Source organism: Littorina saxatilis, linkage group LG1, assembly GCF_037325665.1.
Source record: "Littorina saxatilis isolate snail1 linkage group LG1, US_GU_Lsax_2.0, whole genome shotgun sequence".
NCBI lineage: Eukaryota > Metazoa > Mollusca > Gastropoda > Littorinimorpha > Littorinidae > Littorina > Littorina saxatilis.
Genome location: NC_090245.1, coordinates 507,721 through 530,116, shown reverse-complemented (window position 1 = coordinate 530,116; position 22,396 = coordinate 507,721). Strand labels below are relative to the sequence as shown.

The 22,396-nt window shown below is 46.4% G+C and overlaps 2 protein-coding genes across 2 annotated transcripts; one reads left to right on the top strand and one right to left on the bottom strand.

Annotated features, from left to right (window-relative positions):
• The first annotated feature begins 282 nt into the window (after nucleotides 1-282).
• Nucleotides 283-10,442, top strand: LOC138958953 (carbohydrate sulfotransferase 3-like). Its single transcript, XM_070330309.1, has 5 exons — nucleotides 283-391; nucleotides 919-984; nucleotides 4,144-4,315; nucleotides 8,292-8,432; nucleotides 8,837-10,442. The coding sequence occupies exons 1-5, from the start codon at nucleotides 301-303 to the stop codon at nucleotides 9,528-9,530; spliced, it is 1,164 nt and encodes a 387-aa protein (XP_070186410.1). The 5' UTR covers nucleotides 283-300; the 3' UTR covers nucleotides 9,531-10,442.
• A 4,714-nt stretch (nucleotides 10,443-15,156) lies between these two features.
• Nucleotides 15,157-18,583, bottom strand: LOC138961159 (uncharacterized). The gene is made up of 3 exons (XM_070333075.1): nucleotides 17,979-18,583; nucleotides 16,940-17,531; nucleotides 15,157-15,216 (listed from the first exon to the last, which is right to left on the bottom strand). The coding sequence occupies exons 1-3, from the start codon at nucleotides 18,581-18,583 to the stop codon at nucleotides 15,157-15,159; spliced, it is 1,257 nt and encodes a 418-aa protein (XP_070189176.1).
• Nucleotides 18,584-22,396: the final 3,813 nt, after the last annotated feature.

The following is a 22,396-nucleotide window of genomic DNA, read 5'->3' as shown; positions in this document are numbered from 1 at the left end:
AATGTGATCAAACACGTGGTGAATGTTGTTATGTCGCAGAATGTGATCAAACACGTGATGAATGTTATTACTGTGGCAGAATGGGATCAAACACGTGATGAATGTTATTACTGTGGCAGAATGTGATCAAACACGTGATGAATGTTGTTATGTCGCAGAATGTGATCAAACACGTGATGAATGTTGTTATGTCGCAGAATGTGATCAAACACGTGATGAATGTTATTACTGTGGCAGAATGGGATCAAACACGTGATGAATGTTGTTGTGTCGCAGAATGTGATCAAGAACTTGGTGAAGATGGCGTGCCACATGAAGGCGTGGACCTTTGTGTTGGTTGTCGCCCTTTGCCCCCTCGTCTACGTCATTCTCTTTCAACAAGGCGTCATATGTAAGTAAACGTTGCCATAATCTACAACAGCATTGTATGTGTGTGTGTGTGTGTGTGTGTGTGTGTGTGTGTGTGTGTGTGTGTGTGTGTGTGCGCTTACGTTCGCGTTCGTGCATGCGTGCGTGCGTTCGTGTGTGTGTGTGCGTGCGTGCGTGCGTACGTTCGATCGCGTGCGTGCATGCGTGCTTGTAGTGAACGTGTGTGTATATATGTGTGGGTGTGTGTGTGTGGGGGGGGTGTGTGTGTGTGTGTGTGTGTGTGTGTGTGGGGTGTGTGTGTGTGTGTGCGCGCGTACATTCGCGTGCGTGCATGCATGTGTACGTTCGTGTGTGTGTGTGTGTGTGTGTGTGTGTGTGTGTGTGTGTGTTTGTGTGTGTGTGTCCTTTCAAGTGTTGTGTTTAGGGAAATAATTTTAGGAGTTCAGTTTTGAAACATTTGTACATGTATTTTACTGTTATGCTTTAAGAAAATAAGCAGGTGATCTACGTTTAAATGGCTGTCATTAACATGTCTGTTGTCATCGCCAGACAGAGACAGTTCTTACGGAACAGACAGGGCGGCGGTCGCCTTGCGTGTTGCAACACAATCACCCGGTGAGTTCAGTGGTAGTTCACAACCACATTCAGCATTCTCTGTATCAATGTGTGACGTATTCTGACTCGCCTGCTGGGAGTGTGTTTGTTTTCCTTTGCAAGGAATTTGCATACATGTTCTCATGGTGATCTGCGAGTGATCAGTCCCAGGTTTCCTTTCAACAAGAAAGACAACCCATACAACACGTACAGAAGTTGACTGAATACAGAGTTGTCTACCTTGATGTATTAGCGAGTTTGATAATAAAATGACAGGGAAACATAATATTCCCTAGAGGGGAACAGCTAGAAAAAACAAATCCAGTGTGTGTGTGTGTGTGTGTGTGTGTGTGTGCGCGCGTACATTCGCGTGCGTGCATGCATGTGTACGTTCGTGTGTGTGTGTGTGTGTGTGTGTGTGTGTGGGTGTCATACACGCCGTATACGGGTGGGATTTCGGGTAGCGTTTGCTGTACAGAATTCTGTACACGATTTTCATCCCTATCTTTTCAACCTCGTAGCCCCGGTAAGTCATTTTCTTTATTTGGTGTTTAACGTCGTTTTCAACCACGAAGGTTATATCGCGACGAGGGAAAGGGGGGAGATGGGATAGGGGAAAGGGGGGAGATGGGATAGAGCCACTTGTTAAGTGTTTTTTGTTCACAAAAGCACTAATCAAAAAATTGCTCCAGGGGCTTGCAACGTAGTACAATATATGACCTTACTGGGAGAATGCAAGTTTCCAGTACAAAGGACTAAACATTTCTTACATACTGCTTGACTAAAATCTTTACTAACATTGACTATATTCTATACAAGAACCACTTAACAAGGGTAAAAAGTGAAGAATTTTATGGGTGAGAAAAGTTAAGTAAAAGGACTTTGGGGAGGCAGAAATAGAGAAGAAACAAGAAAAAGATCCTAATTAGGTTCACGGCATCGAGAGTGATGCGACCTTCTCTCAGAAGTTAGTAGAGAAGGCTCCCCCATCCACCACCCGGGGGACGCGCCTCTACGCCAATTAGGGGGCGCGAGGCGGTAAGTCATAAATAGACCACAGCTTTAAGTAAATATTTGTACAGAGCGACGATTAATGATATACGATCACGATACCAGCACAGCCTGGCGTTGACCTTACAATTAATCTTATGCTGCTGAAATGTTGAAATCATCAAGACAAAAAAACAAAAAACAAAAAAAACAAAAAAATCGAAGTTCTTTGTCACTTCCCCGAGAGACATGCCGAAAAAGGGATATAGAGAATACTACATGGCTTGCTGTGTCGTACCAGATTTACGCGAGTTACTTTTTACATTTAGTCAATTTTGACTATGATGTTTTAACGAAGAGGGGGGAATCGAGACGAGGGTGTGGTGTATGTGTGTGTGTGTGTCTGTCTGTGCGTGTGTGTGTGTAGAGCGATTCAGACTAAACTACTGGGCCGATCTTTATGAAATTTGACATGAGAGTTCCTGGGTATGAAATCCCCAGACGTTTTTTTCATTTTTTTGATAAATGTCTTTGATGACGTCATATCCGGCTTTTCGTGAAAGTTGAGGCGGCACTGTCACGCCCTCATTTTTCAACCAAATTGGTTGAAATTTTGGTCAAGTAATCTTCGACGAAGCCCGGACTTCGGTATTGCATTTCAGCTTGGTGGCTTAAAAATTAATTAATGACTTTGGTCATTAAAAATCTGAAAATTGTAAAAAAAATATTTTTTTATAAAACGATCCAAATTTACGTTCATCTTATTTTCCATCATTTGCTGATTCCAAAAACATATAAATATGTTATATTTGGATTAACAACAAGCTCTGAAAATTAAATATATAAAAATTATTATCAAAATTTTTTTTCGAAATCAATTTAAAAACACTTTCATCTTATTCCTTATCGGTTCCTGATTCAAAAAACATATAGATATGATATGTTTGGATTAAAAACACGCTCAGAAAGTTAAAACGAAGAGAGCTACAGAAAAGCGTGCTATCCTTCTTAGCGCAACGAATACCCCGCTCTTCTTGTCAATTCCACTGGCACTGCCTTTGCCACGGGCGGTGGAGTGACGATGCTACGAGTATACGGTCTTGCTGCGTTGCGTTGCGTTCAGTTTCATTCTGTGAGTTCGACAGCTACTTGACTAAATGTTGTATTTTCGCCTTACGCGACTTGTTTAAATATTGAACTGCGAGCAAAAGCGAACTTTTCAATATTTGAAGAAAAAACAACCCGAGTGTAAATCTGGTACGACACAGCAAGCCATGTAGTATTCTGTTTATCCTGCATACTTAACATTCGTGTATTTGACTCAAAACGTCCCGCAGTCGAGGCGTCCAAATTGAAGACGTCACTCTAGAAAGTATAGCGTGACTTTTTAGTTCCAAAAACTCTTCCAGGGCAAACATCAGGCGTAAATGACGTTTGTCTCGGTGACTTTGGCATCATAAGCATTTTGAAAGCAGGTCCCTGCCAGACTAGCTTGACACGACCTCAGTTACATATTATACACGTGTGGTTTGGTCTCTCTCACGTATGTAGGATAACATACATTTTACATGACGCCATTGGTCACGTTATTAGGTCTTTTCGAATTTTGTTTGGCTTTTGACCTCAGAAATTTTTCTTCGGAAAGGAGGATGAATAAGAGACGTCTGGTTGTTGATGTTTTTAGTCAGCATCCTATGTATCTAATATACGACTTTATCATATCTGTATCGTCTTCCACCCAGATCCGCCCTTGTATCTGATAGACGACTTTATCATATCTGTATCGTCTTCCACCCAGAACCGCCCTTGTATCTAATAGACGACTTTATCATATCTGTATCGTCTTCCACCCAGAACCGCCCTTGTATCTAATAGACGACTTTATCATATCTGTATCGTCTTCCACCCAGAACCGCCCTTGTATCTAATAGACGACTTTATCATATCTGTATTGTCTTCCACCCAGAACCGCCCTTGTATCTAATAGACGACTTTATCATATCTGTATCGTCTTCCACCCAGAACCGCCCTTGTATCTAATAGACGACTTTATCATATCTGTATTGTCTTCCACCCAGAACCGCCCTTGTATCTAATAGACGACTTTATCATATCTGTATTGTCTTCCACCCAGAACCGCCCTTGTATCTAATAGACGACTTTATCATATCTGTATTGTCTTCCACCCAGAACCGCCCATGAAGCGTGTGTTGCTGGTGACATACGGGCGGAGCGGGTCGACATTCCTCTCCTACATCCTCAAGGAAACTCCTGACGCCTTCTTCTTCTTTGAGCCACTTAGGGCGCTGCTCATCAGCGTCACAAGGGGCATGGACGTCATCATGAGTTATGACGCCATCGGGTAATGACGCAGTTTCGTTTTTGTTTTGATTTGCTGACCTCGTCAAACTTCAAGTATGCTGTCGTTATCATAAGCTATAGTGCACAGGATTATGGGTACCGACGCACTTTTAGAATGTGGCGTGGCATTCAGGATTATGGGTACCGACGCACTTTTAGAATGTGGCGTGACATTCAGGATAATGGGTACCGACGCACTTTTAGAATGTGGCGTGACATTCAGGATTATGGAACGCCAGCTGGGTGGCCACCTGGAGTAAATAATGTCGAGTTATTTTCAGAAGTATGTCGAGATTGTTATGTATGTCATTGGTCAGTTGTAAACCAATCGCCTTCTCTCTCCGCAATAATACTGACTTCCCCAGCATATCACTGACATGAACGTGGCCAATGGAATATACATATCGACACTTTTCTGGAAACATCTCGACAGTTTTCTGGATACATCTTGACACTTTCCTGGAAACATCTTGACACTTTCCTGGAAACATCACGACACTTTTCTGGATACATCTCGACACTCTTCTGGGAACAAATCGACACTTTGCTGGATACATCTCGACACTTTGTTAGATACATAAATAATAATAATAATTGTCAGTAAGTACTGGTGTCACATGACTGATGTGAACCAGTTGATTGGCTAATGGCGATGCGCTAAGCTAACTTTTCCACAGAGCGTATTCTTCCGCCCTTTGCCTAAGCGAGAGTGTACTCTCATCCTCAGAATTAATTAATGACATGTAGCTTATATTCTCCACAATACCAATGATTATGACCATAAATTTCCTGCTTCTCAATTAAAGCAGAAGTGGGTTTTTTTCTGACAGATTGCATGTGCCTGTGCCACAGTTGCCACTGATTTAAAAATAGAACCCGCTGTGTCTAATTTTTCAGTTTCGACTTGCGAAGATTCCTCTCATAATTATGCCATGTTAGTGGCATGTAGCTTATTATCCACATTACCAAATGATGAGTTAGTATACAATTCCCATCAGCTAACAGAAAACACAAGTGTTATTCCGATAACGTAGCAGCTAGATCAGCACGTAGCAGACTACACTGAAATACGACTGCATCTGTTCAGTAAATGAATGTTTTCCGAATTATTATTTCAAGGCAAGAACAATCGGAATCGAAAACGTGTAGGGTTTAGAACGTTCTTACCATATAATACTTATTACCGGCCTGCCTCATGCGTGCAGACTCAGTGCAACGTGACGACCAATTTTTGTTTTTGAAATGAGACTCAGTGCAGTGGTTCGATTGTCATAGGCATAGCCTAGCAGACGACATAAATCCCGCTCAGCAAATTAACATGTTGGGCAAATGTGAACGGGGGCTGGGCCGCTATTGCGCGGGTCTGCTATTGCGCGGGTACATTCACATGGTCATGTGCTTGTTACATGACTAAGTTGCGTATCAATAGAGTAATTACAAAATGTAGGGGAAGGGCTCCTAATATGGACCGGCTCCTAATATGGACCACCTCTTGATCTGACAAACTAACGGCGCTAGAGCGTTAAAAACAATGTCATTCGCTGTATTCACCCTATCTGGATAACTTGCGCATGTCAAAACAGTTGCAGAAACACAAACCTTAAAACCGTTAGGCTTTTTATCTTTTTTTCACTTTTGGCAGCGTTCACTCTAACTTTGACGCCTAAAACGGACTCGTTTCTGTCCACAGCCAAAGCTTTTATCACACAAAAATTGCTATATATGACAGCTAAGACCGTATTTGTTACATTTTAGCAGTTTTGACCCCGAGTTTCTACTGCAAACAAAAAATAATAGCAAAATCTCAAAGTATGTGTGAGTCCCCTAATATGGACCACCTTCAACAAATCGAAGAAAATAAAAGCTAAAGGCTATTTTCATTAATTCATTAAGAAGGTTGCTGAAAATAACCTATAACTAGCCCTCGAGCTTTCAAACAAATATATCAAATCGTCTTCTTTTTGCGGAAGTTGATAATTTCACTTATTTTTACTCTGTTTTTGATATGCTTCTTTAGTTTCCTGGTGTGCTTCAAATAATGCTCTCATCAGTCCGAAACAGATAAATCAAAAGCATATTTGAATTAGTCTGACATGCACAATAAGTTGTATCATGTTATTTTGAAGTATAGGGGGCTTTTGACAGTGATTTGTGATTTTTTCTGTATTTAATTTTTGCTGAATGTCTATCAAAGCTATTTCACTCTAATTAGGCCTAACGGTTCACTTAAGAGAGAAGGACTACCAGACACAAAAAGAAACTTCTTCGCAAGAAAACAAGCTAGTTATTAGCATGAAACAAAAAGTGGTCCATATTAGGAGCCCTTCCCCTATGCATGGTTGAGTGTCACTCATGAAATGAACACTGTCACCACATTTAAACTTGGAATTTTGTCATTATTGGCAACAGACTGGCTTGTTTAAGTACTCGATTGTGCTATTTTATGTATCCCTGATAGCTGATTAAGTTTACAAGGGTTAGTGTTGAGTAGATTTTACACAGTTCGTAAATCAAATCTGAAGTCTGGGTTTTTGCTGCCTGCGCGCCGCGTGCAGACCCGGCTGTTGTACATTCCTGGGGAAGGGGGGGGGGAGGTTCTGGGGAGTCACATTGGCAACTATTCCGTTTCTTAGGTCGCGCAATAGCGGACCCGCGCAATAGCAGACCCGCGCAATAGCGGACCCGCGCAATAGCAGACCCGCGCAATAGCGGACCCCATGTGAACGATAAAACGATGGGGATATAATACGTGTAGGGTTCAGAGCATTCTTACCGTTCATATTTAGTACCAGACTCCCCGATGAGTGAAGATACGGTATTACCACACGAGAAACATGCCACATTTATTTTGAAAATGTGCTTACCGTCGACCTTGGCAAGGGGCAAAACTCTGCACAGTCAATCTGTCGAAGCTCGATGAAGGTTTCGAATCGCAAATAACTAAGAGCACAGTCCTTTCTCCGAGTTTAAATGAGGTCTCTATGAAAGATCATCACTTTTTAGCTTAACGCTACACTGGAATTTACCAACAGAAATTAAAACAAGAGTTTGCGTGTGACGAAAGCACGACACACTTGAGACAGCCCACACAAAAGTAGATCTGACACAAACCTGACCACACAGTTACGCCTATCCAAATGCGCGTTGCAAAATGTGCGTTTTGAATCTTCTTTTTTATCTGGCGGTACTGACAATATCGTTATTGAAACAATCCCAGTGCACTAAGGGATTTATAGAGCAAATCTCGAAAATAATTATTGAACTCAGAACTCAGCGCTATGCGCTTCGTTCAATAATGAATTTTCTCGATTTGCTCTATAAATCGCTGAGTGCACTGGGATGTCTCAATAACTTAAATAATAATGGACATTTATATAGCGCTTCTCCACAGCTCGAAGTGCTTTACAAGTTCAATTTAGAAGTTCAATCAAAAACACAACACGATATATACAACAAATACAATTTGTCTCAGATGAAAAGGAAAATACTCATCAAAGAGCTCATATACATGCTTGCATAAAATACAAAAAAATCACTTTTTTTTGGCAGCACAGCACAGCACAGCGCACAGTCTAAAAACACGCAAACAAACACATACATCTGGACACTTTGCTGGATACATATCCACAATTTGTTGGATACATCTCGACACTTTGCTGGATACATCTCGACACTTTCTTGGATACATCTCGACTCTTTGCTGGATACATATCCACAATTTGTTTGATACATTTCGGCACTTTGCTGGATACATCTTGACACTTTGCTGGATACTTCTCGACACTTTGCTGGAAACATATCGACCTAGTTCTGAAGTGTGACATGGCTGGGAAGGCCGAGTCACTGGGTAATGACAGTTTGGGAATTAGATGTAGGGGGAGAAGAGCGGTAAACAATCTTTCACAGCATCTCTGGTTGATTTTAAAGACTACCCTCATGATCTCTGTCCATATACATGACCGATATTTCTGTTTCAGCGGAAACTACTTTCCACCACAAGAACTTCCAGTCTCCAATCTGACGTCATACGAACGTCATGCGGTGGGCGTCATGAATGACCTATTAAATTGTGACATCAGCAAGTACCCCGTCACAAACTTCCGCAGCAACCATTTCTTGTGAGTTTGACCGAGACCACTCAATTACTTCCTGCACACATTCCGAGAACTGTACAGTAAATGTTCTGATTGCTTCTGAAACCGTTCTGATTGAAAGCTACCGATTCAACATACATACAATGTGTTTGTATTACATTTATTCGCACAACATATGGCTGCAAACTTCATGATTGCACAACTGTCTGTGGGGCATGGTGAAAGTTACCTACCACCACCTGTTACCTCCCTTGTTCACTGCGTGTTACTTACCTCCCTTGTTGATTGTGTGTTACTTCCCTCCCTTGTTCACTGCGTCTTACTTACCTCCCTTGTGCACTGTGTGTTACTTACCTCCCTTGTTCACTGTGTGTTACTTACCTCCCTTGTTCACAGTGTGTTACTTACCTCCCTTGTTGTGTGTGCAGACTTCACGGGGACGTGGCACAGGTTGCCAACTGCTTGTGGAGCATGGTGAACGCTACCTACCTCCACCTGTCCAACTACCTGCAGTGTCTCCTCCACTTCTTCTACTCCTGCCAGCGAGCCCCCCTCCGCGTCTTCAAGGTCATCCGTCTGCCCGTCAGGTCGCTCTTTCCGCTGATGAGACAGTTCCCTGACCTCAGCGTCATCTACCTGGTGCGCGACCCTCGCGCCATCCTCGTGTCACAGAGACAACTCTTTGGCCACGCCCCCTTGGCGCGAGACTTCTGCCGCATGGTAGTGGACGATGTGCAGCATATGAAGCTTCTGACCGACACGTTCCCTGACCGCACGCTGACCGTGCGTTACGAGGACATCTCCACTGACCCCATGGAATGGACCAGGCGACTCTACAGCGCCTTAGGATTGAAGATGACGTCACAGGTTCTTCGGAGCGTCAGGAAAATGACGTCAGCACCAAGACAGGCCGAAGGCGCTTATACTTCTTTTCGCTCGGATTCGAAGGAAGCGGGGGAAAGATGGCGGACTCGTATTCCGCTTAGTGACGTCATAAAGAGCGAGCGAGTGTGTGGACACGCTTACAAGTTGCTTGGCTACAGGAAAGCTTCCAGCAAGTCTGTGCTGAGGAACTTGAATATTTCTCTCGTGGAACCACGCGCGGAACTGCCTTTACTGTGATAGAGCTTGACGCTCTGGGGCCGTGTTTGATTGCTGGTCGCTCTGGGGCCGTGTTTGACTGCTGATCGCTCTGGGGCCGTGTTTGACTGCTGATCGCTCTGGGGCCGTGTTTGACTGCTGGTCGCTCTGGGGCCGTGTTTGACTGCTGGTCGCTCTGGGGCCGTGTTTGACGGCTGATCGCTCTGGGGCCGTGTTTGATTGCTGGTCGCTCTGGGGCAGTGTTTGACTGCCGGTCGCTCTGGGGCCGTGTTTAACTGCTGAACGCTCTGGGGCCGTGTTTGACTGCTGGTCGCTCTGGGGCAGTGTTTGACTGCTGAACGCTCTGGGGCCGTGTTTGACTGCTGAACGCTCTGGGGCCGTGTTTGACTGCTTGTCGCTCTGTGGCTGTGTTTGACTGCTTGTCGCTCTGGGGCCGTGTTTGACTGCTTGTCGCTCTGGGGCCGTGTTTGACTGCTGGTCGCTCTGGGGCCGTGTTTGACTGCTTGTCGCTCTGGGGCCGTGTTTAACTGCTGAACGCTCTGGGGCCGTGTTTGACTGCTGATCGCTCTGGGGCCGTGTTTGACTGTTGGTCGCTCTGGGGCCATGTTTGACTGCTGATATATTTAGTGTGTGTGTTGATCGAGGGACAGTTTTTGGCATGGTTCTGTGACTGCCGATTATTGTGCTCATCATCTTACACATAGCTTGTGGGCTGGGATTGAGTGGTTGATACGTTGAGTGTGTGTGTGAGTGGTTGACAAGTTAAGTGTGTGTGTGAGTGGTTGATACGTTAAGTGTGTGTGTGAGTGGTTGATAAGTTAAGTGTGTGTGTGAGTGGTTGATAAGTTAAGTGTGTGTTTAAGTGGTTAAGTGTGTGTGTGAGTGGTTGATTCGTTGAGTGTGTGTGTGAGTGGTTGATACGTTGAGTGTGTGTGTGAGTGGTTGACACGTTGAGTGTGTGTGTGAGTGGTTGATACGTTGAGTGTGAGTGGTTGATAAGTTGAGTGTGTGTGTGAGTGGTTGATAAGTTGAGTGTGTGTGTGAGTGGTTGATAAGTTGAGTGTGTGTGTGTGTGGTTGATACGTTGAGTGTGTGTTTGAGTGGTTGATACGTTGAGTGTGTGTGTGAGTGGTTGATACGTTGAGTGTGTGTGTGAGTGGTTGATACGTTGAGTGTGTGTGAGTGGTTGATACGTTGAGTGTGTGTGTGAGTGGTTGATACGTTGAGTGTGTGTGTGAGTGGTTGATAAGTTGAGTGTGTGTGTGAGTGGTTGATACGTTGAGTGTGTGTGTGAGTGGTTGATACGTTAAGTGTGTGTGTGAGTGGTTGATACGTTGAGTGTGTGTGTGCGAGTTTTTGGCCTGGTTCTGTGACTGCCGATCTTGTGCTCGTCATCTTACACATAGCTTGTGGGCTGGGATTGAGGGAACTGTCTCCTTGTTTGATACCAATAGTTCTGAGCGGACTCGTGTGAGTGGTTGATACGTTGAGTGTGTGTGTGAGTGGTTGATACGTTGAGTCTGTGTGGGAGTGGTTGATACGTTGAGTGTGTGTGTGTGACTGGTTGATACGTTAAGTGTGTGTGTGAGTGGTTGATACGTTGAGTGTGTGTGTGAGTGGTTGACAAGTTAAGTGTGTGTGTGAGTGGTTGATACGTTAAGTGTGTGTGTGAGTGGTTGATAAGTTGAGTGTGTGTGTGAGTGGTTGATAAGTTAAGTGTGTGTTTAAGTGGTTAATAAGTTAAGTGTGTGTGTGAGTGGTTGATTCGTTGAATGTGTGTGTGAGTGGTTGATACGTTGAGTGTGTGTGTGACTTGTTGATACGTTGAGTGTGTGTGTGAGTGGTTGATACGTTGAGTGTGTGTGTGAGTGGTTGACACGTTGAGTGTGAGTGGTTGAGTCTGTGTGGGAGTGGTTGATAAGTTGAGTGTGTGTGTGAGTGGTTGATAAGTTGAGTGTGTGTGTGAGTGGTTGATACATTGAGTGTGTGTGTGAGTGGTTGATACGTTGAGTGTGTGTGTGAGTGGTTGATACGTTGAGTGTGTGTGTGAGTGGTTGATACGTTGAGTGTGTGTGAGTGGTTGATACGTTGAGTGTGTGTGTGAGTGGTTGATACGTTGAGTGTGTGTGTGAGTGGTTGATAAGTTGAGTGTGTGTGTGAGTGGTTGATACATTGAGTGTGTGTGTGAGTGGTTGATACGTTGAATGTGTGTGTGAGTGGTTGATACGTTAAGTGTGTGTGCGAGTGGTTGATACGTTGAGTGTGTGTGTGCGAGGTTGATACGTTCAGTGTGTGTGTGTGTGGTTGATACATTAAGTGTGTGTGTGTGTGGTTGATACGTTGAGTGTGTGTGTGAGTGGTTGATAGGTTGAGTGTGTGTGTGTGTAAGTGGTTGATACGTTCAGTGTGTGTGTGAGTGGTTGATACGTTGAGTGTGTGTGTGTGAGTGGTTGATAAGTTGAGTGTGTGTGTGTGTAAGTGGTTGATACGTTCAGTGTGTGTGTGAGTGGTTGATAAGTTGAGTGTGTGTGTGAGTGGTTGATACGTTGAGTGTGTGTGTGAGTGGTTGATACGTTGAGTGTGTGTGAGTGGTTGATAAGTTGAGTGTGTGTGTGAGTGGTTCAGTGATACGTTGAGTGTGTGTGAGTGGTTGATAAGTTGAGTGTGTGTGTGAGTGGTTGATAAGTTGAGTGTGTGTGTGAGTGGTTGATACGTTGAGTGTGTGTGTGAGTACGAGTGGTTGATACGTTGAGTGTGTGTGTGAGTGGTTGATACGTTTAGTGTGTGTGTGCGTGGTTGATACGTTAAGTGTGTGTGTGTGTGGTTGATACATTGAGTGTGTGTGTGAGTGGTTGATACGTTGAGTGTGTGTGTGAGTGGTTGATACGTTGAGTGTGTGTGTGAGTTGTTGATAAGTTAAGTGTGTGTGTGAGTTGTTGATAAGTTAAGTGTGTGTGTGAGTGGTTGTAGTATGAACATGTGTTTATAAAATTGTCATTCTAAATTGGTCCGATTTTCCCTTTTTTTAGAAATTTAATCTGAACCACAAAAACTGATATTGTTGTTTTCCTTACATGAAATATAAAGTGTTGCGGTGTTTCATTGAAAATGTGCTTTAAATAATGAGAAGAAGAGGAAAAAAACGTTTAATAAAAACCACACTCAATTTTAGTGCCTATACATTCCGGGGAGCCAGGGCTCCCCAAAATGCGCGTCCCTGCGTCCTATACGCATTAGATACCGAAGACACGTACTCGAAATTTCTGGAGGGGGTCCCGGAACGCACTAAACCTAAAAAGAGCGGGTCCCGGGACGCACTAAATATCCGTTATCGTGAGTACGCTAGGTACTGTTGTCAGACTGTAGGTGTAAGCTTAGTTTGGTGCCAGCGCCAATGCCAATTTTACGCGGGAACAACAATCGAAAAAGAGGCTCAACCGACGCATAATGATGTTGCTGTGCCAGGCAAAGGTTTTGATCTAAAAATGCTCTGGTTGCTGGCGCAAAAGCTTGTCGCGCGACTTCAGCGGTGAACAAACACTGTGCTCAGGCAGATCCAGCGAAGGAATGGAGGAAAAAAAATCGCATCCACCGAACAAAAGATACAAATGTTTTTAAACAGAACGTGATATGCTTTCATTTGAAACTTCGAGATGATGGTCGTGGATTGACTCGTGCAAAAAGTCGTATTGAAGCCCCAAAAAGGCTTTGGGTGGTCCTGATTTGATGACGTCATTTTCGCGTGTTACTGAAACTTGAGGCGGCACTCTCAGGGCTACCAAATCATCTTTGTGTTGAACCGAACTATGGGATTGTGTTTGGGCTTGGCACGTTAAAATTAAAACTTATGCCCAATATTGCACTTTCTTTATTTTTAATTCAAGACTCACAAAATTGATACCCCTGTATTCCTTATCATATTCTGTTTCCTAAAATATATATGTTTTACTTTGTTTGAGGTTGAAAATATACTCAAAATGGAGAAATCCGTCGAATGGAAATCCTGTTTTAGTTTTAGAGTTCAGTGCACTTGCAGACCACTGTTGAAAGCTTGAAGGCACGTAATTTAGAGTTTGGAACGCAGACATGACGTCATCATGAAAGGCAAAAGACATTGCGCCATTTTTGGAGGTTCTGTCCCAAGCAGTATAAAACTTGGGACTCGAAGTTTGTTTGATTTTACATTTGGTTAAGTTTTGACTAAATGTTTTCAGCTAACTGGGAATCGAGACGAGGGAGGTGACGAGTTTGGCGTATGATGGCGTATGATGACGTGTGATGACGTGTGATGGCGTATGATGACGTACGATGGCATATGATGCCGTATGATGGCGTATGATGACGTACGATGGCATATGATGGCGTATGATGGCGTATGATGACGTATGATGGCGATTGATTCGCAGAAAACGACTTGACAAAACTCCATGAAACTTTACATTAAACATTCTTTTAAATAATATTCCAAGAAATGTTCACTCATTTTTTGGATGAATGTATTTGATGACGTCATATTGAGATTCTTTTAAAAAGTTGAGGCGGCACTATTACGACCTTAGTTTTCAATTAGATTGATAGATATTTTGGCAAAACATTCTCCGGACTTTGAAATTGCGTTTCAGCTCAGAAGCTTAAAAATTAATTATTGAGTTTCTTCGTTAAATTTGAATGTAAAATTGAAATTGAAAATACAGATTTCCAACTGATTGTGTCGTATTCGTTGTCATCGTGTGTATATGTGCGCACGCATTTGTATGTGCGTGCGTGCGTGCGTGCGTGCGTATGTGCGTGCGTGTGTGTGTGTGGCTGTACTGTGTCTGTGTGTTTTTGTGTGTAGTTGTGTGTGTGTGTGTGTGTGATTTGTTCATGGTATGTTTATTAATTATTCAGATGTATTATCTATTTGTGGTTCTTCGTTGATTCATTCATGTGTATATGTGCGTGCTTGTGTGCTCGCGCGCTTGTGTGTGCGTGTGAATATTGGTGTGAGTGTTCGCGCGTGTGTATGTGTGAGCATGTTCTCTTCAGTCTCTTTTTCGGTCTCCGGATTCAGAATGAAATATATCAAACATTCATAGTATCAACAATGACAACCCCAAAATCAGTGAAACGATGAATTTGATCAAACACACGTGAGGATTTGTGTTGTGACTTCCCTTTTCACGGTGTGTTCAGGTTACATTAAGCAGCACGTGTGCGCCAACTGTATCAGTGGATGAAAATGGAAAATTTCTTAGTAAATTTTCATTTGATTAATATACTTACCCGAATCACATATAGCATTTGACACAGTCTGAGATGCTAGGTACTGAAAACGCTTACCCGTCTAAACAATTAAAGGGAAGCAACCCCATCACCAAAAAGGCAAACGTAGCCATGGTAACGGTCCGGTATCCCGGGAGTTACCTCTCATCTAGTGGATACTACGTCACTTCCTACTATACCACATCAACTCATACGGCTTTCAGAAAGCTAAAAACCATAGCGGGGCAGGCGGGAGGGCCCACACTATGTGATTCGGGTAAGTATATTAATCAAATGAAAATTTACTAAGAAATTTTCCATTAAATTACATATGCTTACTCCGAATCACATATAGCAGATAACATCAACATGGCGGTGGGCAAGAAATAAATCAAACTCACCATCACATCCTGGCCAGAACCTGGCCGGCTGCTACGAGAGCAGGAAGCCCGCGTGAGCCGTCCTGGCGAAGAGCAGAGACGTCCCGAAGATAATAGTTGATGAATATATCTTCGGAACGCCAATAAGCAGTGGACAGAACATCGTCCAGCCGCTTGGAGCGTAGCACCGCGAGAGACGACGCCCAAGCCCTAGTCTCATGGGCTCGAGCCGAGTCCAGGGGAAAGGCAGGCAGCGCCCCCCCCCCCCCCCCTATTTGCGTGGCTCCAAACATAAGCTTGCCTTATGAGAGACGACACCCACCGGGCCAACGTTACTTTAGAAATGTTTTTCTCCCGTGCAGTTAAAAGCGAGAGAAACAACAGCTTCTGAGAAGTAGCTCGCACAGGCTGAGTGCGAGCTCAATACAAACGGAGTGCCCTAACAGGACAATTGACCAGATCAGGATCATCCGGAGCCAACGCGTCGGTCAGAGCCTTAACTCTAACCAACGGAGAGGCCTGCCCCGGAGCCTGATTCTTGGCCAGAAAGTCAGGGCGGACGTGCAGGGACACTGAGCCATCTGACTCAAAAGAGACATCTCCTGGCAGACCCGACAGAGCGTGGACCTCGCTACCCCGTCGGGCCGTAGCCAATAAGAGCAACAAGAAGGGCAAAGCCCATACGACTCACATGCTTGACCTTGACCTTTACATGACCTTGACCTTCAGGGTCAAGGTCAAATAACTAAACCTAGCAACGACATCATACACTAAGAACTGCTTTACACATTTTTCCTACCAAAATACATGTGACCTTGACCCAAGGTCAAGGTCATCCAAGGTCATGCAACACAAAGCTGTTAATTCAAGACATAGGAAGTACAATGGTGCTTATTGGCTCTTTCTACCATGAGATATGGTCACTTTTAGTGGTTCACTACCTTATTTTGGTCACATTTCATAAGGGTCAAAGTGACCTTGACCTTGATCATATGTGACCAAATGTGTCTCATGATGAAAGCATAACATGTGCCCCACATAATTTTTAAGTTTGAAACAGTTATCTTCCATAGTTCAGGGTCAAGGTCACTTCAAAATATGTATACAATCCAACTTTGAAGAGCTCCTGTGACCTTGACCTTGAAGCAAGGTAAACCAAACTGGTATCAAAAGATGGGGCTTACTTTGCCCTATATATCATATATAGGTGAGGTATTCAATCTCAAAAACTTCAGAGAAAATGGGAAAAATGTGAAAAATAGCTGTTTTTTAGACAACATTTATGGCCCCTGCGACCTTGACCTTGAAGCAAGGTCAAGATGCTATGTATGTTTTTTGGGGCCTTGTCATCATACACCATCTTGCCAAATTTGGTACTGATAGACTGAATAGTGTCCAAGAAATATCCAACGTTAAAGTTTTCCGGACGGCCGGACGGCCGGCCGGACGGACGGACGGACGGACGACTCGGGTGAGTACATAGACTCACTTTTGCTTCGCATGTGAGTCAAAAAGAGAGTCTTTCGAGTCAGGTTGCAAAGGCTCGAAATCCGAGGAACGTAAAAACTCCAAAACCAGGAAAAGATCCCACTTCGGAGTAGGGACTCTGGTCCTGGCTTGCTGAAGGGCAGCACCCTTAATAACTGCTGCAATGACACCCGCGACATTAACAGACCTACCGATCTGTTTATGAGTAGCGGAAATCGCTGAGCGCCGAACCCTCAACGAGGAAACAGAAGCGCCTTGCGAAAAAAGGAAAGAGAGGTGGTTGGCGACCTGCATCGTGCGAGGCGCAACCGGACTCACCCCTCTCGTCGAACACCAGGTGGCCCAGGCCTTCCAGTGTGAGGCGTAAACAGACGCAGTGGACGCCCTATGAGAGCGGCCCACCAGGTCCAGCGTCAAGGAAGACGCTCCTGAGCGCCTCAGTGAGTCCCGAACAACCTCCACACGTGAAGCTTCAGAAGACTGGGCTCCTCGTGTGGAACACCTGTTCGGGGCTGCAAGAGGAATAGGAGGCCCGAGGGCGAGACGAAGCAGGTCTGGGAACCAGACCTGCGACGGCCAAAGGGGGGCGACCAGAAGAAGGGCCGGCCCCTCCAGCTCCGCCTTTCGAATTACTCTGCTGAGTAATGGGAAAGGCGGGAAGGCGTACGCCTCCAGACCCGTCCAGGGAATGTCCAAAGCGTCCACTCGCCAAGCCTGAGGATCCGGGAATGGCGAGACGAACACCGGAAGTCTCTTTGAGTACCTTGTGGCAAAAAGGTCTACCAGAGGCTTTTGGACTTGGGCCCAAAGGCGAAGCAGTGCCCCGTGAGTGATAGTCCACTCGGACTGAAGCACCCTGTCGGAGCGACTGAGAGCGTCCGCCAGAGTGTTCAGCCTCCCTGGAAGGTACCTGGCCGAGATCGAGATGCGGTGTTGAGCACACCACTTCAGAATCTCGCAGGTCCTGTCCGAGAGAGACGGGGACCGCGAGCCTCCCTGCTAGTTGAGATGAGCCGCCACTGTCGTGTTGTCTGTAAACAGACGAACATGTTTGGCCTGCAGGGAGGGCAGAAACTCGACCAGAGCTAGAGCCACCGCTTCTAGCTCCAGCAAGTTGATGTGCCACAGGCTCTGTTCCGTCGACCACAGACCTGACGCCGTGCGTAGGTCCGTGTGTGCTCCCCACCCCAGCAAGGAAGCATCCGTGAAGAGATCCAAGTCTGGGGGGGGGGGGGGGAGAGTGATCGGAACCCCTCTGCAGACCCATCCCGTGTCCAACCACGGAAGGGTCGCGGACTGGAACCATCCCTGGAGAGGGACAAGGGCGTCCCAGTCCACCCAAGAAGAGACCACATACGGCTTCAGTGCCAACTGAAAAGGCCGTTTGTGAACCCTGCCCAGAGGAACCAAGAGAGCCATGGACTCCATCTGCCCCAAGATGGAGGCGAGCGACCGGAGTGTGGCCTGCAGGAGTGGCAAAGTGGAGCGAATCTGAGCTTGGAGCTTGTCCACCCTCCTCTGGGAGGGTTGGACAGTCCAAGAGACCGTGTCGAAAGACATTCCCAGGTAGGTGAACGTCTGAGACGGAATCAACTCCGACTTTGATCGGTTGATCGAGAAGCCCAGCAAGTTGGCCTCTCGAAGAACCGACTGGGTATGCTGCGAGCAGCCTATCTGGGAATCGCTCAGAATGAGCCAATCGTCCAGATAAGCCCGCAGTCGAATACCCTGTGACCTCACCAGTGCACAAAACTGCCTCACGACCATGGTAAAAATCCACGGCGCGAGAGACAGCCCGAAGGGGAGTGCGCGGAACTGGTAGACCTGATCGCCCCACCGGAAACGGAGCCATTTCCGGTCGGCCGGATGCATAAGAATGTGAAAATATGCATCGGTCAGGTCGATGGAGGTCACCCAATCTCCTGGGCGGAGAGAGTCCCTGACCGTGGCAGGAGTCTCCATCTTGAACTTTATCTCCCTCAAAAAGGTATTGAGATGAGATAAGTCCAACACGGGACGCCATGCCCCTGAAGCTTTGGGTGCGGCGAAAAGACGCCCGTAAAAACTGTGACAAATGGATTTGTACATAGTTCAGTCTAAAAAGTGTTTGACAAATGTGTACCTACAGATTGGCTTGCCATACATTTGGTTTGCATGACTTGACTGCGTGATGAAGGATTACCTGTTGAAATGGGGTGATCTGATTTTGCAAGCTATATTTTCATTGGTTGCCTGGTTATAAGATTGACCAATGAGAGAGGAGATTTCTAAAGAGGGGGTAGCCATTTTGGATTGTGTTCAAGCAGAACATTGCTGACGGACACGGGAGACAGACGTGTTTGCTCGTGTCTCCACGTTTTCAGAATGTTGCTCAAGTGACATTGAGGTCGACTGTTGTACGACTCATGTTTTGGATGAATCATGTGTGATTCAATGCTGTGAATATACAGGTATTTATTGAATTGTATTTTGCTCAGTAATTTTGACCTGTGAAATGACTGTGAGAATAATGTTGTGAAGTGGGTTGAAGAAGCGTGAGTTGTTGTCAGCCATTTTGGAAAGGAATGTTTTATGTTCTTTCATAATGGGAGTAATCTGTAAATGAGCTGTTGTAATACTGTAACAGCATAAGCTAGTTGACGGATGAATGAATAGTATTGAGTAAGAGTGGAATTATTTTTGTGGAGAAGTTTATTTAAGAATTGAAACTTATAGAAACGTAAACTTTTTACACAGCACCCCGGTAGGAGTAGGATGCGCTCAACCGAGGGGTAAACGTGACGAGAAGTTTGGCATCCCCTCCTTGCTGCCAGGACAAGGAAGGTCGGCGCAGGGTTGGAGAGCAGCGCAGGAGAATTTGTATCTGGTGGAACCCCACCCCATATCACCATGAAGGTCGACTGTCATAGGTGTGATATGGAGCAAGTGTCGAACCCGCTGAACCGTGAGTAAACGGAATCGTGTGTCGCAAGAGAATGTGCGCACCCAAGAAGTTGTGTAGAAGAAGGATTGTGCGAATCCAGAATAATACTTGTAACCACTGAACTGTGAGTTGACAAGTGAGGTAACCAGCTAAGTTGTGTAGAAAAGGATTGGGCGAATCCAGAATAGTGTGTGCGGCCACTGAACTGTGAGTTGACACGTGAAGTAACCAGCTAAGTATGTGTGAATATTGAACCTAGAGTCAACAAGGACGACGTCATCGAGGGACAGGACATTCATTTTCACACTAATCAAGTTATTGATATGTTCTAGTGAATGCAAGAGAATTTGATTGTATGTGAGTTATTATATGTTGTGATTACTTGTGGTGACTTGTGATTACTTGAATATAGGTACAAGGGCAAAGGGCAAAAGTGTGTTTAGTCTTTGTACCTAGTTTGAATGCTGTGTGTGTGCGAAATGGAGTGAATTGTAAACAGAGTAGAGCACGCATTTTTCTTTCTGATAGAGTATTAACAACACACAGACATTTACACGAAAAACCCTCCGTAACAAAAACCCAGGGAGCTCTGGTCCAGGACCCTCTCTACCGCACCCTTCTGCTCCAGGGAGGCAATTTCCGCCTGAAGGACGGACCTTGCTTCCTGCGAGAAGGGGGGCTTGAAGCGTGGTGGACACCGGGAAAGAGGTGCCTTCTCCTCCCGCCATAAGAGACGGAAGCCCGATCTCACTACTCCCACAATCCATTGGCTGTCCACAGAGACCATCCAATGGGAAAGTGCCCGGGAGGGGCCTCCCGCCATCACCAAAGTGGAGGGCGGAAGGGAGGTGAGATCGGGAGCACTTCATTGGGGGTGAGGCTTGCTCTTAGAGCCGCCACGCCCCCTTCCCGATGCGGTTCGCTTCTTGCCGCCACGAGAGCCCTGCTGAGCAGGTCTCTTCTGAGCAGGCTTGGGTTGCGATGCAGACTGAGACTTCCCTTGCTGGGAAGGCTTAGCCTGTCGCATGCCCTGCAGATCTAAGTCGCAGAACTGAGCGTCCTTCAGCGACTGAATCTCTCTCTGTCTAACGTCAAGCGCCATGGTACTGAGAAGAGATCCCTCCACAACCGGAGACACCCTTAAAGCGTCTCTGGTAGCCTGATCCGAGAAATGTGACTGGCTAAGAAACAAATCTCTCCTGCTGAACAGTGCATGGGTGTACTGCCAGGAGGAGAGACGCATCTGTTCCTCGTTAACCTTGGCCAAGGCAGCGAGGAGCGTAGAAATGTCATCCGTGTTTTGTTCCTCACTAAGCGTGAAGGGAACCAAACTGTCAGTCATAGCCCGAGACAGCGTTCTCAATAAAGTCTCGGAAATGGACGCCAACTCCAAAAGCTGGCGCCCGACCTCCTCCAAAGAGATGAGAGAACTCTCGGTCACAGCCAACTCAGAGTCACCCTTGACCTGCTTGACGAGCAGAGGCTGCAGCTCCCGGGTCACCGGCAAGGTTGACCGCGGAAGAACACAAGAGGCAATGAGGTTACGGCTACCACCAGGAAACGTGAGCTTCTTTTTTCCCGAAGGAACAAAGGAAGCAACCTGTGCCGCTGGCAAGACCCAAGGCTGTGCCGATTCCGAAACTGGACCAAACGGAACCAGAAGCGGAACCGGCACTGTGGGAATGCCACTTCCCGGAGGCATAGGCTTAGCCAGAACCTGTGAAAGGTGGTAAGCCACGGACGGTGATTCCACAAAACGGAAGGAGGAAGAATCCTCCCTCACCGGAAGGAAGTCTGCCATCGCGGACGGGGCACCAGAAGAGGAAGCCGCCGTCGCCGATGCCCCCTCAGGGAAGTAGCGAGACGTAATTTCCGCCGCAGCTGCAAATTTTTTTTGCCTGAGCTTGGCCGGAAACCCGACGCCAGTCTCTTCGCTAACCACTGATTGCAAATCAGAGTGGTCAACCGAAGGACCGTGACCAAAGTCACTCCCTCCGCCGGCAGAAGGAAGCACAGGGTAACCGGAAACCGGAAATCCTTGCCACCGGACGTCATCCCGACTTATCCCTTGACCAAACGGAAAGGATGAAATCGGAAGTCCATCTGAACCTGCCGGAAGAGGGTGGGCGGAAGCCGACAACCCCTGAGGGTGAGCGGCCACCTGCCCCGGCGGAAGCACCGGAAGTGCAAAAGCCGAACGCTGTTGTTCCCTCTCCGGCATCCAAGAGGAAGTGCTCGGAAGAGGGACAGCAAATCCGGCCGAAGCCGGAAACGCAGAAGTCACAACCGCCGGGGGCGGAAGCGACGACCACGAGGACTGTGGCCGGAAGCCGTGCTGCCCGTAGGGCAGTCCATGATCCCCCCCGTCACCGTAGCCGAGGCGACCAGGTGAGGGAGGAACCGTGTTTCCGGCCGAAGCCGGAAACGGCCGCCGCTGCCAGTCAACAAAATCCGGTCCTGTAACAGGCGGAAATGTCAAGCTGGCCGCAAGCCGCCGCTGCTGATCAACAACATCCAAGCCTGAAGCAGGAGGAGTTGGCCGACCAGCAGAGTGCAGATAGTGACACTGCCCAGGTGAACTGTGTACCAAAAGGGACCGTCCCGTCGCCTCACCAGGGCCGTCGGACCAGTTCAACTTACTTGTGGAGGCGGAAACCGCCGAGGCCGGCACCTGAACTCCGGAAACAGAAGGCATGACCACGGAAGCTAGAGACTGGACATCCCCCACCGCTGCCGGTAACGCAGCGCTGCCAGAACCTGCCGAGCGCTGCAACTCATCCTTAACTAAAAGGCGAATCTCTGGCACGAGAGATTTGATCAACGTCGAAACAAGAGCACTATGCTCCGACGGC

Excerpts from the sequence above, each read along its gene's own strand:
- LOC138961159 (XM_070333075.1), bottom strand. The coding sequence starts at position 18,583 with ATGGAGACTCCTGCCACGGTCAGGGACTCTCTCCGCCCAGGAGATTGG. Across the intron at positions 17,532-17,978 it reads TTTCAGTTGGCACTGAAGCC|GTACCTTCCAGGGAGGCTGA; the intron begins GTATGTGGTCTC and ends GATCTCGGCCAG. Across the intron at positions 15,217-16,939 it reads CCTGGTGTTCGACGAGAGGG|GACGGCTCACGCGGGCTTCC; the intron begins GTGAGTCCGGTT and ends GCTCTTCGCCAG.
- LOC138958953 (XM_070330309.1), top strand. The coding sequence starts at position 301 with ATGGCGTGCCACATGAAGGCGTGGACCTTTGTGTTGGTTGTCGCCCTT. Across the intron at positions 392-918 it reads CTTTCAACAAGGCGTCATAT|ACAGAGACAGTTCTTACGGA; the intron begins GTAAGTAAACGT and ends TGTCATCGCCAG. Across the intron at positions 8,433-8,836 it reads TTCCGCAGCAACCATTTCTT|ACTTCACGGGGACGTGGCAC; the intron begins GTGAGTTTGACC and ends TTGTGTGTGCAG.